This window comes from Apus apus, chromosome 2 (assembly GCF_020740795.1).
Source record: "Apus apus isolate bApuApu2 chromosome 2, bApuApu2.pri.cur, whole genome shotgun sequence".
NCBI classification, from domain to species: domain Eukaryota; kingdom Metazoa; phylum Chordata; class Aves; order Apodiformes; family Apodidae; genus Apus; species Apus apus.
Window position 1 is genome coordinate 17,974,758 of NC_067283.1, and position 12,765 is coordinate 17,987,522.

Sequence of the window (12,765 nt, forward strand, 5' to 3'; positions counted from 1 at the left end):
TATTCCACAACTTATATTGGACAAACTTACAGTAATGCCTTTTTTCCCAAATCAAAATGCAACTCGGGCACTAGACAGAATGGAAATACAAATTATTACTTAGCTCAGGTCTGATCTTACAGAGTCAACAAAATAAGAAAAGACCAGGACCTTAACCATAGGAAAAAAACTCAAACCAAATATAATCTGCATAACCCTGTTATGTAAAATCTAGTGCACTTGTATTGGTTGAGTAGGTTGCATTATGCTCCCTGGCTGCTTGCATTTAAGGAAGAATAACAAGGTATTTGATTTTAGCATGCAAAGATTACAAGAAATTGAAGATATAAAGCCTAAAGATACAAAGCAGAGTTCTGTTATCAACCTGGATGACAGGCATTTGAAAAGAGGTTGCTTGGTCATTTTAAGCTATGAAAAATCCTCCCCTGCACAATAAGACTTTTTACTTTTACTGTTTTTTCCTGCAAATACTGTTATCTTCTCTTCTTTGTCCCAAAATTCACTACAAATCCTGTATGCTCTATCATATTCAGACCCCCAAACATTTTGGTTTTACATATAAGGCCATGGTATTATTTGTGCTCTTGATTTAAATATTAAAGAACTAAATGTTTAAATTTTAGATTCTTATATTAAATTGTTTCAAGATTTACAGTTGAAAAGTCTCTAGCAGCATATAATGCCATGAATTAATGTGGTGTTTCATTGACCTGGAAGCATCATATATTTCTGGGTACTCCACATAGCAATAAGTATTAACCTAATTATCATTAAAGTTTCTTGCTTAAATTTCTGTTAATTACATTTTATAAAAGTCAAAAATATAAAAAGCTCATATACCAGTACAAATGCTCACAAATGCCTTTCGTTTAGAGCCCTTCGAAACCTGCAAGACACTATCATGTCTAGCAAACTTCTGTTAGGAATGCCATCTTGTGGCTAAAAGCTGTACATAACGATTCGAGGTAATTTTAACCAGATTTGCACTTGCGAAATACTGTTTTTGCAAAAATGAGCAATTAATATGTTATCTTTCAGAACTGTGTAGCATTATTTTATTAACCCTTCTGGATGAAAACGGCTGTGAATATGGCTTTCCCTTCCTCATGCAGGAAGGAGTAGTTTCATTAGGAGATGGGATGCATTTATTAGCATTTTAAACAGAACACGATTGCCACATGTACTTACTAAAAAAGTCCACTAAAAGCCTACCCTATTTACATATAATTTAGTGAATCAGTCTAAAATGTATAGAAAAGACATTCTTCTCAAAATATGTTTTAAGGCAGAATCCTACGAGCACACTTCACCTTCTCCAAGCTTTATGGAGAATCTTTGGTTGGTGCATAAAAGGTCAAGTTTATCTATAAAATTAAAACATTGGATTTTTCAATTAATCTTATAAAAATCTTACCATGAGCTGAAAATTAATTTAAAATTGACATTGGATTGCAACTTGCTCATGAAAGCAGAAAGAAATGCCAGGTAAACATGAACAGAAACAAGGGGTCCAAAAGCATCTAGCATACTTTAAAAGATCTGTAACTTCTAAAAGCTTTGAAAAATGAATTAGCTAGTCATTCCAGCTGACATTTGCATAGGCACTGTCCTACTGTGTGTGTTCACCTCATTTTCATAATGAAAGTATATATTGCCCAAACCATTACAACACATATTGTATAATGAAATTTAAAACTAATGAGCCATATCCTAATAGCCATGAGTCAAGCCAGGGTGTGCATTAGTAGTCCATTTGCAATTCTCTAGAGACAGAAATAACAAGGCTGAACATATCCAGTAGCCTGTTTAGCACACAACTTGTTCTGTGTACTGATAACACTACAGCAGAACCAAAATGAGTTCACAACCTCAGGCACACAAACCTCTGGGAAACACTGTCCATACTTTTCGTTTGCATGCAAGCTACTCCTGGGACAGCCAAACAGGACTGCTGTGATTGTTCAGTCTGACCTCTTGCAGAACATGGATCTGACCCACCTGAATAAGTCTTTTCTATCAAATCACATCTTTTCAGGCAATGATCTAACACATCCAGACTAGAGGAACCTTTACCATCCTGTTACGTGCCTTTCTCTCGTAACATCCCTAACTTCTACTTAAAATTGCTGGATCACTCTTTTCTCTGCACCAAAGATGGTTCGTCTCTTTCACTGAACTACATACATTGTTTACTTAGAGACTCTCATGCCAGTACTTTAATCCTTTTATTGCTCTTATTTTTCTTTTCTGTCCAATTTGCCAGCACTACTGGAAACTGTAACTATTGGAGCTGAGCACAGAATCCTTCCAAAAGGTTACACCAAAGTCAAATACAGACAGCAATATTACTTCCTTGACAGCATTCCCATTTCTAAATCTGAGGATCTCCATGGTCCTTTTGGATACAAGGCATGCTGAAAATTCATATTCAGATGAGCACACACATCACCTCCAGACACTGTTCAAAGTCAGCATTTCCTACAGCAATTTATTCTACTTGGCAATATGTCCTCCAGTCTCTGCTCCTAGAGACACAGGTCTACTTTAGGTCACAGTGAAATGCAGATGGCTTGCAGCTCCCAACCAGTAAGTTAATCTTACTCTGTTTAAGTGGCTCCTTAGTATTTTTGTGGCATCTGTAGATTTGAACAGTGATTATATTTCCTTTTGTGTTCTTAACAAACTCATGGTAAAGAGCCAAATTGTATGTGAACTCATGTAACAAATCTCTTCAGTCACACCTGTCCTTTCACATTTACATTTTGAGATCTTTCAGGTTTGGACTCAATTAGTGTCACAAGGAACTTTGAATTTGAGGGTGATACATGTTTGTATAGCAATAACTTATTTAAAATAAACTATTTGAAAATCTAATGGTATTCCAAATACCGGTGATGAAATACCTAAATAAAATGATAGGAGAACAATTCCTGTGCTATGTAACTGATTTTTTAAAGTTTGAGATGCTTTTTTTTTTTTTTAAATGAAAAATGTGTTCCTAGGTTTCACAGCGGCAACACTATAGTTTCTCTGTTTATATTTTATAAGATATTGTATGTAAGCAAGTATATCAGGTGTTTTCTTAATTCTGCTGAACAATTTTCCTATTAAACCTTTTATTTCCTGCGCTGTCAAGAAAGTAGCCAGAAATCATCTTAAATAGTTACCAAGACATCAAGTTTCTTTGAGTAAAGGGCACAAACATCTAAGATCTACCTCCATGCTGGGAGACCCTCAGAAGTTATACCTCCATTGGAAAGCATGGCCAAGATGGATGTCTTAAATGCTGAAAAATTGTTGAAGCAACAGCTTCCCAGTTCTGATAAGTGTGCTGAGCACATTCAAGACTACTGTGAAAAAATAAAGTCATATTTAAATCCTCAACTTGCTAATATATGTTCAGAGCTAACTGTTTACTCACATTAATTCACTGAAATTAACTACTTGTTTCTTATTGCTGTTTCAAGCATTCAAGTTATTTTTAAGCCCGTGATCCTGAATTCATGCATCAAATGAATAGAAGCTGCTCTGCAACCTCTAACTGACCAGTTCAACCCTCCACTGAACTAAGCATGAATAAGAAAGATGAAACTGTCAGAGATTTTCTTTTCCCTATTAATTCCTCAGAATATAGACCTCCCATGAAGCACCAGAAAAGTCTGTGGTGCAACATAAACAGAGTGTTTAGACATTTGTTATTTTTCATGTGGATTTATTTTTTATACATACGTTCCTTTCAGGATGATATGAACTATCTCACTAACATTTGTTAAACACAGAAAAGTTAATTACTAGATCTACTATACACCTAACTTTCAAGTTAACACAGGACAGAACATCTTTTAAGATTTAAGATTTTCTTTACATCACATTGATAAGGATTTACAAATATATTTGCAAAGAAAGCGCTACAGAGTGGATCCCACAGTATTTATTTAGAAAAAATATAGTGGACACAAGTGACTAATGCATTTTTTAGGCATGCCAATCATGTTACACTTAATAACAATGTGTGTTCTTTATGTCCCTGAAGAGCAAAATCGATCTCTTGAAAAACAAGAATCTTCCCTTTTAAAGTTCTGTTAAAATAGTCCATCACCACAAAAACATAAACAGCAATTCTTCCTAAATTGTAAGATACTATGAAAACAAAACTATCTTCCGAAGTATTCCCTGTCTGCTTTATTCACCATTTACCTCAGATCACTCTCTGCTACCCTGAGAAGCAGGACTGTGACTAAAGGCAAGTAATGACCAGTTGGTAAGTCTATAAAAACAAATTTCCATATGAATATTCTTATAATAAAAAGTGTAATTACATACAAATTACATTTGCCCTTATATTTGTGACGTTTGTCCTTAAGGTTTTACAAGTAGCATCAGCGTTCAGCAAAGATTTATCCATACGGAAGAGTAACAGTGTAACTAAAGTGATGCTATCACTCCAGGTAAACAAAGCCAGTGGAAGTGTCTATATATGCATGCTCACACTCTCTGTAAACCTGGCTTGTACTGAGTTAGGCAGCAACATCCTATCTTTACACAGATAGCAGCAAACTATGTGTACACCAAGCTTAAATGGCTTAAAGAATCCTGCTAAACATCACGATGTAGGTTTTCTTTTGTGCATCGTTAGCACACCATTTTTGCCTTAAAAAGTTAATACAAAATATTGTATGACAATACTGGACAATGTCAGCAAAAGACAAAAAAACAGCAGTTTTGTCCACTCTTAATCATTAACACCCCCTGAATCTTTTATAATACTGACAGTGGGGTGCAACAACAGCAGCACAATGTTTGTTGAACCACAGTATTTTGCTGACTGACATTTAGAAAAGCTGGGCTGGGAAGGCAGAGGGATTCCTTCCCTCACTATTCTCTCCCCCCCAGCAACCAGCAATAGCAAGGAGTACACTGGAATTGTTTTCTCTTCCATTCCTCCAGGCCCAGCAGGACAAGGCAAGCCAGAAGATGGCACATTGCAGCTACCACAACACGGCATCAGCACTTGGTCATAAATAACCGTGTACATCCAGGATCACAACACTACTGCAGCATGTTATTGTGCCCATTACTGAAAGTCACAAGCAGATATAGTGCACAAAAAAACAGCTCACTGAAGTTGTAAGAAAGTCCAAAAATTAATTATTTTAAAAAAATAGTAAATACTGGATGGTAAAAGCCTGCAGACATTCTGAGAAATGTTCTAATATGGCAAGTGCTCTTTAACCTCTGCGTTTTCACACGATAGGTCCACATTAAAAGACCATACTGAAGTACAAGTATGTATTATTTTTACTTACACAATTCTGTTATAATGGTTCGTGTTATATCAAAATAGCAATATTTTACTAATACTTCTTCCTTCAAACCAAGCTTCAGTTACTGCCATGAACTTTAAAATATCGGGTCACGCCAAAATAAAACCTCAGTTAGTTTAGTTCTGACTGGTTTATCTAATAATGAGCTAACTGATGGCAGGACACTGACTTCTAGTCTAATCTTGTTTAGAATGTCAGCTTGTCTCTTTTAGGTACTCCCTATGAAAACCAGCCTTTCTTTGTAGATATTTCTATTAAGTATTATAATACCATGTCACAAATTGTCCTATCATGTCAAATGGCATTAAGCTCCATGGAACCAAGTCCTGCAAGATTTCCACAGAGTCCTTATGCTGAAACCAATTCCCATTCTAGCAATTCTATCCAGGTAGTTGGGTTTGATCAGTGTTTCTGGGGTTTTGTCATTTAGTAGTTTGTTTTTATTTTGGTTTTTTGTTTGTTTGTTTGTTGGTTTGGTTTTGTGGGTTTTTTAAGGTTTAGAATTCTGATTTTATACTAAGCATATCCAATGAAATTAATTTTTTTTCCACTTGGGACTACTGTAAGCATTGGACTGAAACATAGAAATACAAGGTGTATGTGCATTTATCACCTACAAAAGCAATGATGCTTTTTTGGCAATACTCTCATATAATTTTTCCTTACAGAAATTTGATTATTTTTTAAAATTTATAGTCTTTCTCTTTGTGTCTGGAAAATGATGAAAACTCGTCTGCCTATGAAGAGGGCACCTCATCAGAATTTTCCAGTACTTAAATGGTGGCTAGAAGGAGGATGGAAGCTCTCTCTTCCCAAGGAGCCACATGGAGATTATAACGGAAAACGGCTACAAGCTGCACCAGGAAAAGTTTAATCTTGATATAAGAAAGAAATTTTTCACAGTGAGAAATTCAATCGCTGGAACAGCCTCCTCAGGAACATGGTAGAGTCCTCATTGAGGGAGGTTTTTAAGACATGACTGGGCAGCATGCAAGATAATCTCATCTGGGCTCCCCTTCCCAGGAAATGTTGGACCAGATGATGTTTTGAGGTCCCTTCCAATCTGGCCTGTCCTATGATGCTGTGAAAATAAAAATAAAAAATTATTTTCCAAAGTTACTGCAGAAATAGTCAATGAGGATCAAGCAGAGAGAGCTAGGAAGATCCTAAAAAGGCAGCCAAGAATGGCAGAATCTAGAAAGCTCTTGGGTCACACCTTTGGTACCAGCCTCGTGTAATTTTATTGTATAACATGGTCACTGTGGCAAATGCACATCATGCTTGGGTCTTTTACCTTGCAGTGAAGAAGTGACAGTTTCTTAAAACAGTTCACTAGACGGTGCCTTCTTCATCTCTAATGTGGCACAAAGTATAGACACCCAGAGGAAGCTGAGGGATATGGCAATAGTTCAAAGCTCCAAATGAGTCCTGACATCTAGGAGATATTGCTTCTCTAAGAGGGAAAAAAATGTTATCAGTTACCACCTTTCTTGGCAATACTTTCCCTATTTATAACTTGGTGGGAACCACAACCTCCCATAACTATACACCCTCACATCCAATGACTCTCAGCTCTTTACCTGTAACCACATGCCATTCAAAACTTGCCAATACATAATTTTATCAGTTCTCTTAGTATGAAATGTAATTATATTTTACACCTTGCCAAATATAATCTACAGTTAGCAGAGTAAGTCTGTCCACAACCACGTAATGTCCTAGGGCAATCTGCTCTATTTCTTCCTGATGCAAAAAAAATAAAGACCCTGTTATTAGCAAAACCCAACCGCTAACACAGATCTATTTTATGTTACACAATTAATACCTCTGATGCTATCACACTTCCTAGACACTGGAGTTCATCCTTCACTCTCTTTGACAAGAAGCCAAGAATTTTAGGAAGCTTCTTTCTTATACTAATTCATGCAAACTATGAGCAGAATAGAATGTCAAGGAAATTAATTCAAGAAAAACATGAAAACAGAATTAGAACAAGAGAGCTATATGACCTCTAAAGTAAAATATATTCTAAAAACTTAAGAATGTAAGAAATAAATGTAAATAAAAGGTGAAGTCTGGTTCTTATTTAAGGATACTACTGCTATTACTAGCAAATTCTTCTGTGTTATTAAAACAGGTTTCTAAGTTGAATGATCATATAGAAAAGACCTAGGAAAGCGACAATAACATATTGGAGGAAGAGTCATATCTCAGAAATTATTAAAAATATTGAATTAAGGATTCTATTTTACACAGGAAAATATCTAGGTGGGGAAAAAACACATCAAAAACAAAACAAACAGATTTTTTTACATAAATGTTAGCCTCACAATACATAAAAACATTATACAAGGAGATAACATACCACAAAATAGAATGGTTGAAGGACTAACAATACAAGTGTACTTGAATCTTAGTAGTGAAATCAACCCTTATTAGTAACATATGAACATCATTACAATATATTCTGTTTCAGTGCCCTAAGTCAAGAGAGTTAAAGTTTAACTAATAACCTACTGACCAAATGATCACATCATTCCTGCAACAAAGCAAGAGCTAATAGTTTCAGAAAGGTCAGACTTCATTATCTTCCTCCTTCCATGGAGGATGCTTCGCACTAATGAAGGAGACAGCACTATCACGGAAAGTCTGCTCTACTGTTTGCTCTACTACACACCACCTGCAAAGAAGTATTCTAGTCTTTTATACTGTCAAATCAGAACCTTTCACCACTACTAGACATGTGCCACTTACAAACATTGTTGAAAACTTAAAGTATACAACTCCGGCGTTGTGCTGTGGACTGAACACAGGCTAAATGAATTGTGACTTTATTAGAACATACAGATTGTTGAGAAGGTATCTCAGTTGACACAGTGGACCTCTGATCAGTTGCTCAGAAAACTTTCATAAAATGATTTTGAATTAAGGTTTCTATTCGGGACATCAGCATACTCATATCAGCAGCACAGACTTGGTGATCCTCATTCCCCTTCTTTTTCAGGGTCTCTAAAAGGCCCCAGTGGACTGGAGGCAGAGGGCTGTAAGAACTCAGCAAGTGAAGCTGACTTAATGGATTCTGGTTTATTTCTGCAATCCTCAAGGCCTTCAAGATAGCAGGTGCAAACTTAGAATAATGAGCCGTAGATGAAATAATAATTGGGCAAGTTCTATCTTGCAATCGATCTGCAACTACTTTAGCAACAGCTGTGTGTGTATCCAAAATATATCCTGTAGTGCTGTATACAGAGTGAATAGCAGCTAGACAGTCCTCCTCAGAGCACCATCCAGCCACCAAGTCTTGCTGCAGCTTTTCAAGTAAATCATTCTGTAGCTGGAAGTGGCCCTGATTTTCCAGCTGGTTATAGAATTGTGTCACTAATTGTCCATTCTCATTAGCAATCAGGTGCAAGTATCGCTCAAGGTTGGAGGACTTCAAAATGTCTACTGCAGGTGAAAAAGTGGGAATTAATTTTCTTCCCCTCAAATCATACACACCTGTTCTTATGAAGTCAGTCAAAACATTGTTTTCATTGGAAGCACAAATACATTTTCTAATAGGAATTCCCATCAATTTAGCATACAAAGCAGCTAATATGTTGCCAAAGTTTCCTGTAGGAATGCAAACATCTACGGGGCTTCCAAAAGGAATAATCTCTTGACGAACAAGATCAAGGTATGCAGATGCATGATAAACTATCTGAGGAAGGAGTCGTGCCCAGTTTATGGAGTTTGCTGCAGCCAAAGCTGTTCCATATTCTACTGTAAGAAAGCCAGTATAATCAGAATTAGTAAAGATTTGCTTTATAGCTGTCTGGCAAAAGTCAAAATCAGATTTCACACCTATTGACCAGGCATTTTCTTTCTGACTGCCAATCATCTGTGATTTTTGAATTGGGCTTACTCCATCCTCAGGAAAAAAATTAATCACAGCAATTCTCTGTTTGTCAGTGTCATGGAGACGACTAAAGCCATCTAGGACAGCACTCCCTGTGTCACCAGAAGTAGCTACCAGAACCAAGTAATTGCAGCTTCTGGGAATGCAGTATGCAAATATATGTGGCACAATCTGTAATGCAAAATCTTTGAATGATGCTGTTGGTCCATGAAATAACTCGAGGAGAAACTGATTGCCTACCAGATGCCTAACTGGGGCAACTTTAGAACAAGTAAAGTTTTCTCCATAAGCAGTTCCAATAATTTCTGCCAGTGCAGAAGCAGGAATATCCGCAGGATGTATGCATCTTTCTAGTATCACCTGGGCTCTTTCAACATAAGTTGCTTCTATTAGGCTTTGCCATTCTCCAGCAGTGAACTTTGGAAGGCCTCCCTCTGGAACAAAGAGTCCTCCATCAGGAGCTAAGCCCTCAGTAACAACGTCACCGAAATATTTACTAGAGCCTTTTTCCATACTCCTTCCAGACCTGCTAGACCTAGTTGAAATGAAAGTTTCCAGTTCTGAGTTTTGGTATCTCTTCACAGCATGAAGCACCTTTTCTGCTACAACTTCTGCTGCAATATCCCCTCCACAAAGAACACGGATGTCGTACCACCTTCTGTAGAACTGCTTCCTAAACTGAAGTATGTTCTTGAGAGAAATACCAGGAGACTGGCCCACGATGCGATCCACTTTCATTGATTTCAGCCTGCTCATAATGACTGTTGTGGGCACATCCAGATATACAACTATACCATTTTTCTTTATATGTTGCATGCCAGCAGCATGCATTGGATTAGACCCAGTAAGGGAAATGACACTTCCAGATGCTGAAAACTTCAACAGGGCTTTTCCTTCCTCCTCTACAAACTGCTCGTTACCCACATCCTGCAGTTTTTCCGACACACTCATATTCCACGTTGCTTCAAGGACATCGTCATCTATGTCTATGACAGGGCAGTCAAGTTTCTGACCTACTATTCTCCCAACTGTTGTTTTCCCAGCACCCGGTGGTCCCATCAGGATAATATTTTTGTTTCCGACAAGAGAATGGCTTGACAACCTTGACTTATATATCTGTGCAAATGCAGCAGGTCTTGAAAGCATGAGTTTTAAACACATGCTAGGAAGAATGTTTTGAGTTATTAGTCTTAAAGGCCGATAATGAACAACATGAAACATCATCTTCTGCTGGGTTGTTCAGGTCTCTTTTCAAGCCAACTTGAAAATCCACTTAACTGCTTCAAAAAGAAAAAAAGCAAAACAAAACCATAATTAGTTCTTCAGCAAACAACTAGGGAAAAAACCCTAAATATCAGTAAGAATTCAAACATAAATCCAGTTATGCCTTTATCAGTGCCAAGGAGATATTTTTCAGAATAAGACTCATTCCCCTTTCTTCCACAGTTCCAGCTTGCTTCTACTGACAAATCCAACTTCAAACAGTCTATGTTCTCACGGGAAACAAAGACATCCAAATCTAACACTACAATACCATTTGCAAGTAATATTGTTTATAGGAATTCAAAACCAAATAGCTTTTTCCTCTAGCAGACTTGAAGCACACATTTACAAATAATGAAGATTAACTATCTTGTCATCAAAATGTTAACAGCATATGCATTTTTCCCACTTCCCAAGATGTGTTTGACTTCCTACATTTTCTTTATAAAAAAGCAACAAATGTAAGACAGATTTAAATACACAGAAAACTCACGGACTTGTGCAACAGCAAGGCTGGAAGAGTTGCACCCAATTCTCTCCTGACGGGATGGCAAATGTAGCAATCTGTGAAGAACTCCTATAATGGAATTGTATTGAGTGTAGTTTGTGAAAGAGAGAGAGAGAGCATATCATGAAGATACTCTACTCTAAAAAAGAAAATTACTAAGAAAGTCAAATCACCAACAAATATTAAGCTAGAAGCTCTCAACATGGTATTTTGGTATCAGCATAAATTGCAGCACTTGATTTGTGCACAGCTGCTGGACACAACATCTGGATTGCTTTATGAATTTAAGTAGGTCACAGGGCCTTAAATCACCCCAAATTACAGATGCAGATAGGAAAGAAACTAGACCCATATTTCTCTAGTTATAAGCTTACCACATGTACATGAAGTCAGAAGAAGTCAACTGGTGCAAAAAATTTGCTGGGAAATTCTTTATTCAGGTGCTCAGTTGATTTCATCTATTCCAGCATAATTTAATTTTGCACCTATATAAAGTACATCTATACAGAAGCTTGCAACCATTGAATTCAAACATCCAATAAGAAAAAAAAATATTTTTTTACTCAGTTGCCAAAAACTCATTGTACAAACAGCTCAAATTAGACTTTATACCTTCTAGAGTTCAGCAGTGTACTTAGTACACCAAACCACCCAACTTTAGATGTAGCTAATTTGCCCAAAAGAGTGGGTTTATTTATTTTTTTGGCAGAGCTTACATCCGTACAGCTCATGAAATCTTTTGGCTATGCACCTTGACCCCTTTGCTTGGACTGCTGACAGCACCTACGTATCATCAGCAAATATCCACAGTTTTAACAACTATTGCTGATGACAAGAATTATAGAGAAAACTGAGCTTTGCTACGGGTATAGACACAAAGTTTACAACAATGTAATGTATGGTTGAAATTCAGTAACCAAACAAGTCGGTGCGGCTATGCTGCTGTCAAGGACCTCGAGGAATGTCAAGGCTGACAACTGTCTTTCAAAACCGCTCACGCAGGACACCTCCTGCTTGACTTTGCTCAGAGCTTTTACACGGACAAAAAAAAAATAAAAATCCAACCATGCAACTTCAACATCCTCGCGATGATCCCATGGACCGAGCCCCTGCAAATCTTCTTGCCTTATGGCTGCTCTCCCTTCTCTGCCCTTCCTTTCCCTTCCCTTCCCTGCCCTGCCCTTCCTTTCCCTTCCCTCCCCTGCCTTTCTCTTCCCTTCCCTTCCCTTCCCTTCCCTGCCTTTCTCTTCCCTTCCCTTCCCTTCCCTTCCCTTCCCTTCCCTTCCCTTCCCCTCCCCTGCGCTGCCCTGCCCTGCCCTTCCTTTCCCTTCCCTCCCCTGCCTTTCTCTTCCCTTCCCTTCCCTTCCCTTCCCTTCCCTTCCCTTCCCTTCCCTTCCCTTCCCTTCCCTTCCCTTCCCTCCCCTGCCTTTCTCTTCCCTTCCCTTCCCTTCCCTTCCCTTCCCTTCCCTTCGCTTCCCTTCCCTTCCCTTCCCTTCCCTTCCCTTCCCCTCCCCTGCGCTGCCCTGCCCTGCCCTTCCTTGCCCTGCCCTGCCCTTCCTTTCCCTGCCCTGCCCTGCCCTGCCCTTCCTTTCCCTGCCCTGCCCTGCCCTTCCTTGCCCTGCCCTGCCCTGCCCTGCCCTTCCTTGCCCTGCCCTGCCCTCCCCTCCCCTCCCCTCCCCGCCCCTCCCCAGACCCGGCTCCTCGCGCCCCTCCAGCGCCGCGCGCGCGCACGTACCGGCGGGGGCGGGAACAGCTGCCCCAGGTAGCGCGCG

At 38.6% G+C, this 12,765-nt stretch overlaps 1 protein-coding gene across 1 annotated transcript; it reads right to left on the bottom strand.

Moving 5' to 3' along the window:
• Window positions 1-3,691: 3,691 nt before the first annotated feature.
• Window positions 3,692-12,145, bottom strand: THNSL1 (threonine synthase like 1). Its single transcript, XM_051611663.1, is given in 4 exon segments — window positions 3,692-10,443; window positions 10,446-10,502; window positions 10,979-11,062; window positions 12,059-12,145. Coding segments are annotated over 4 exon segments (2,367 nt in total). The 5' UTR covers window positions 12,062-12,145; the 3' UTR covers window positions 3,692-8,220.
• Between the last annotated feature and the right edge of the window lie 620 nt (window positions 12,146-12,765).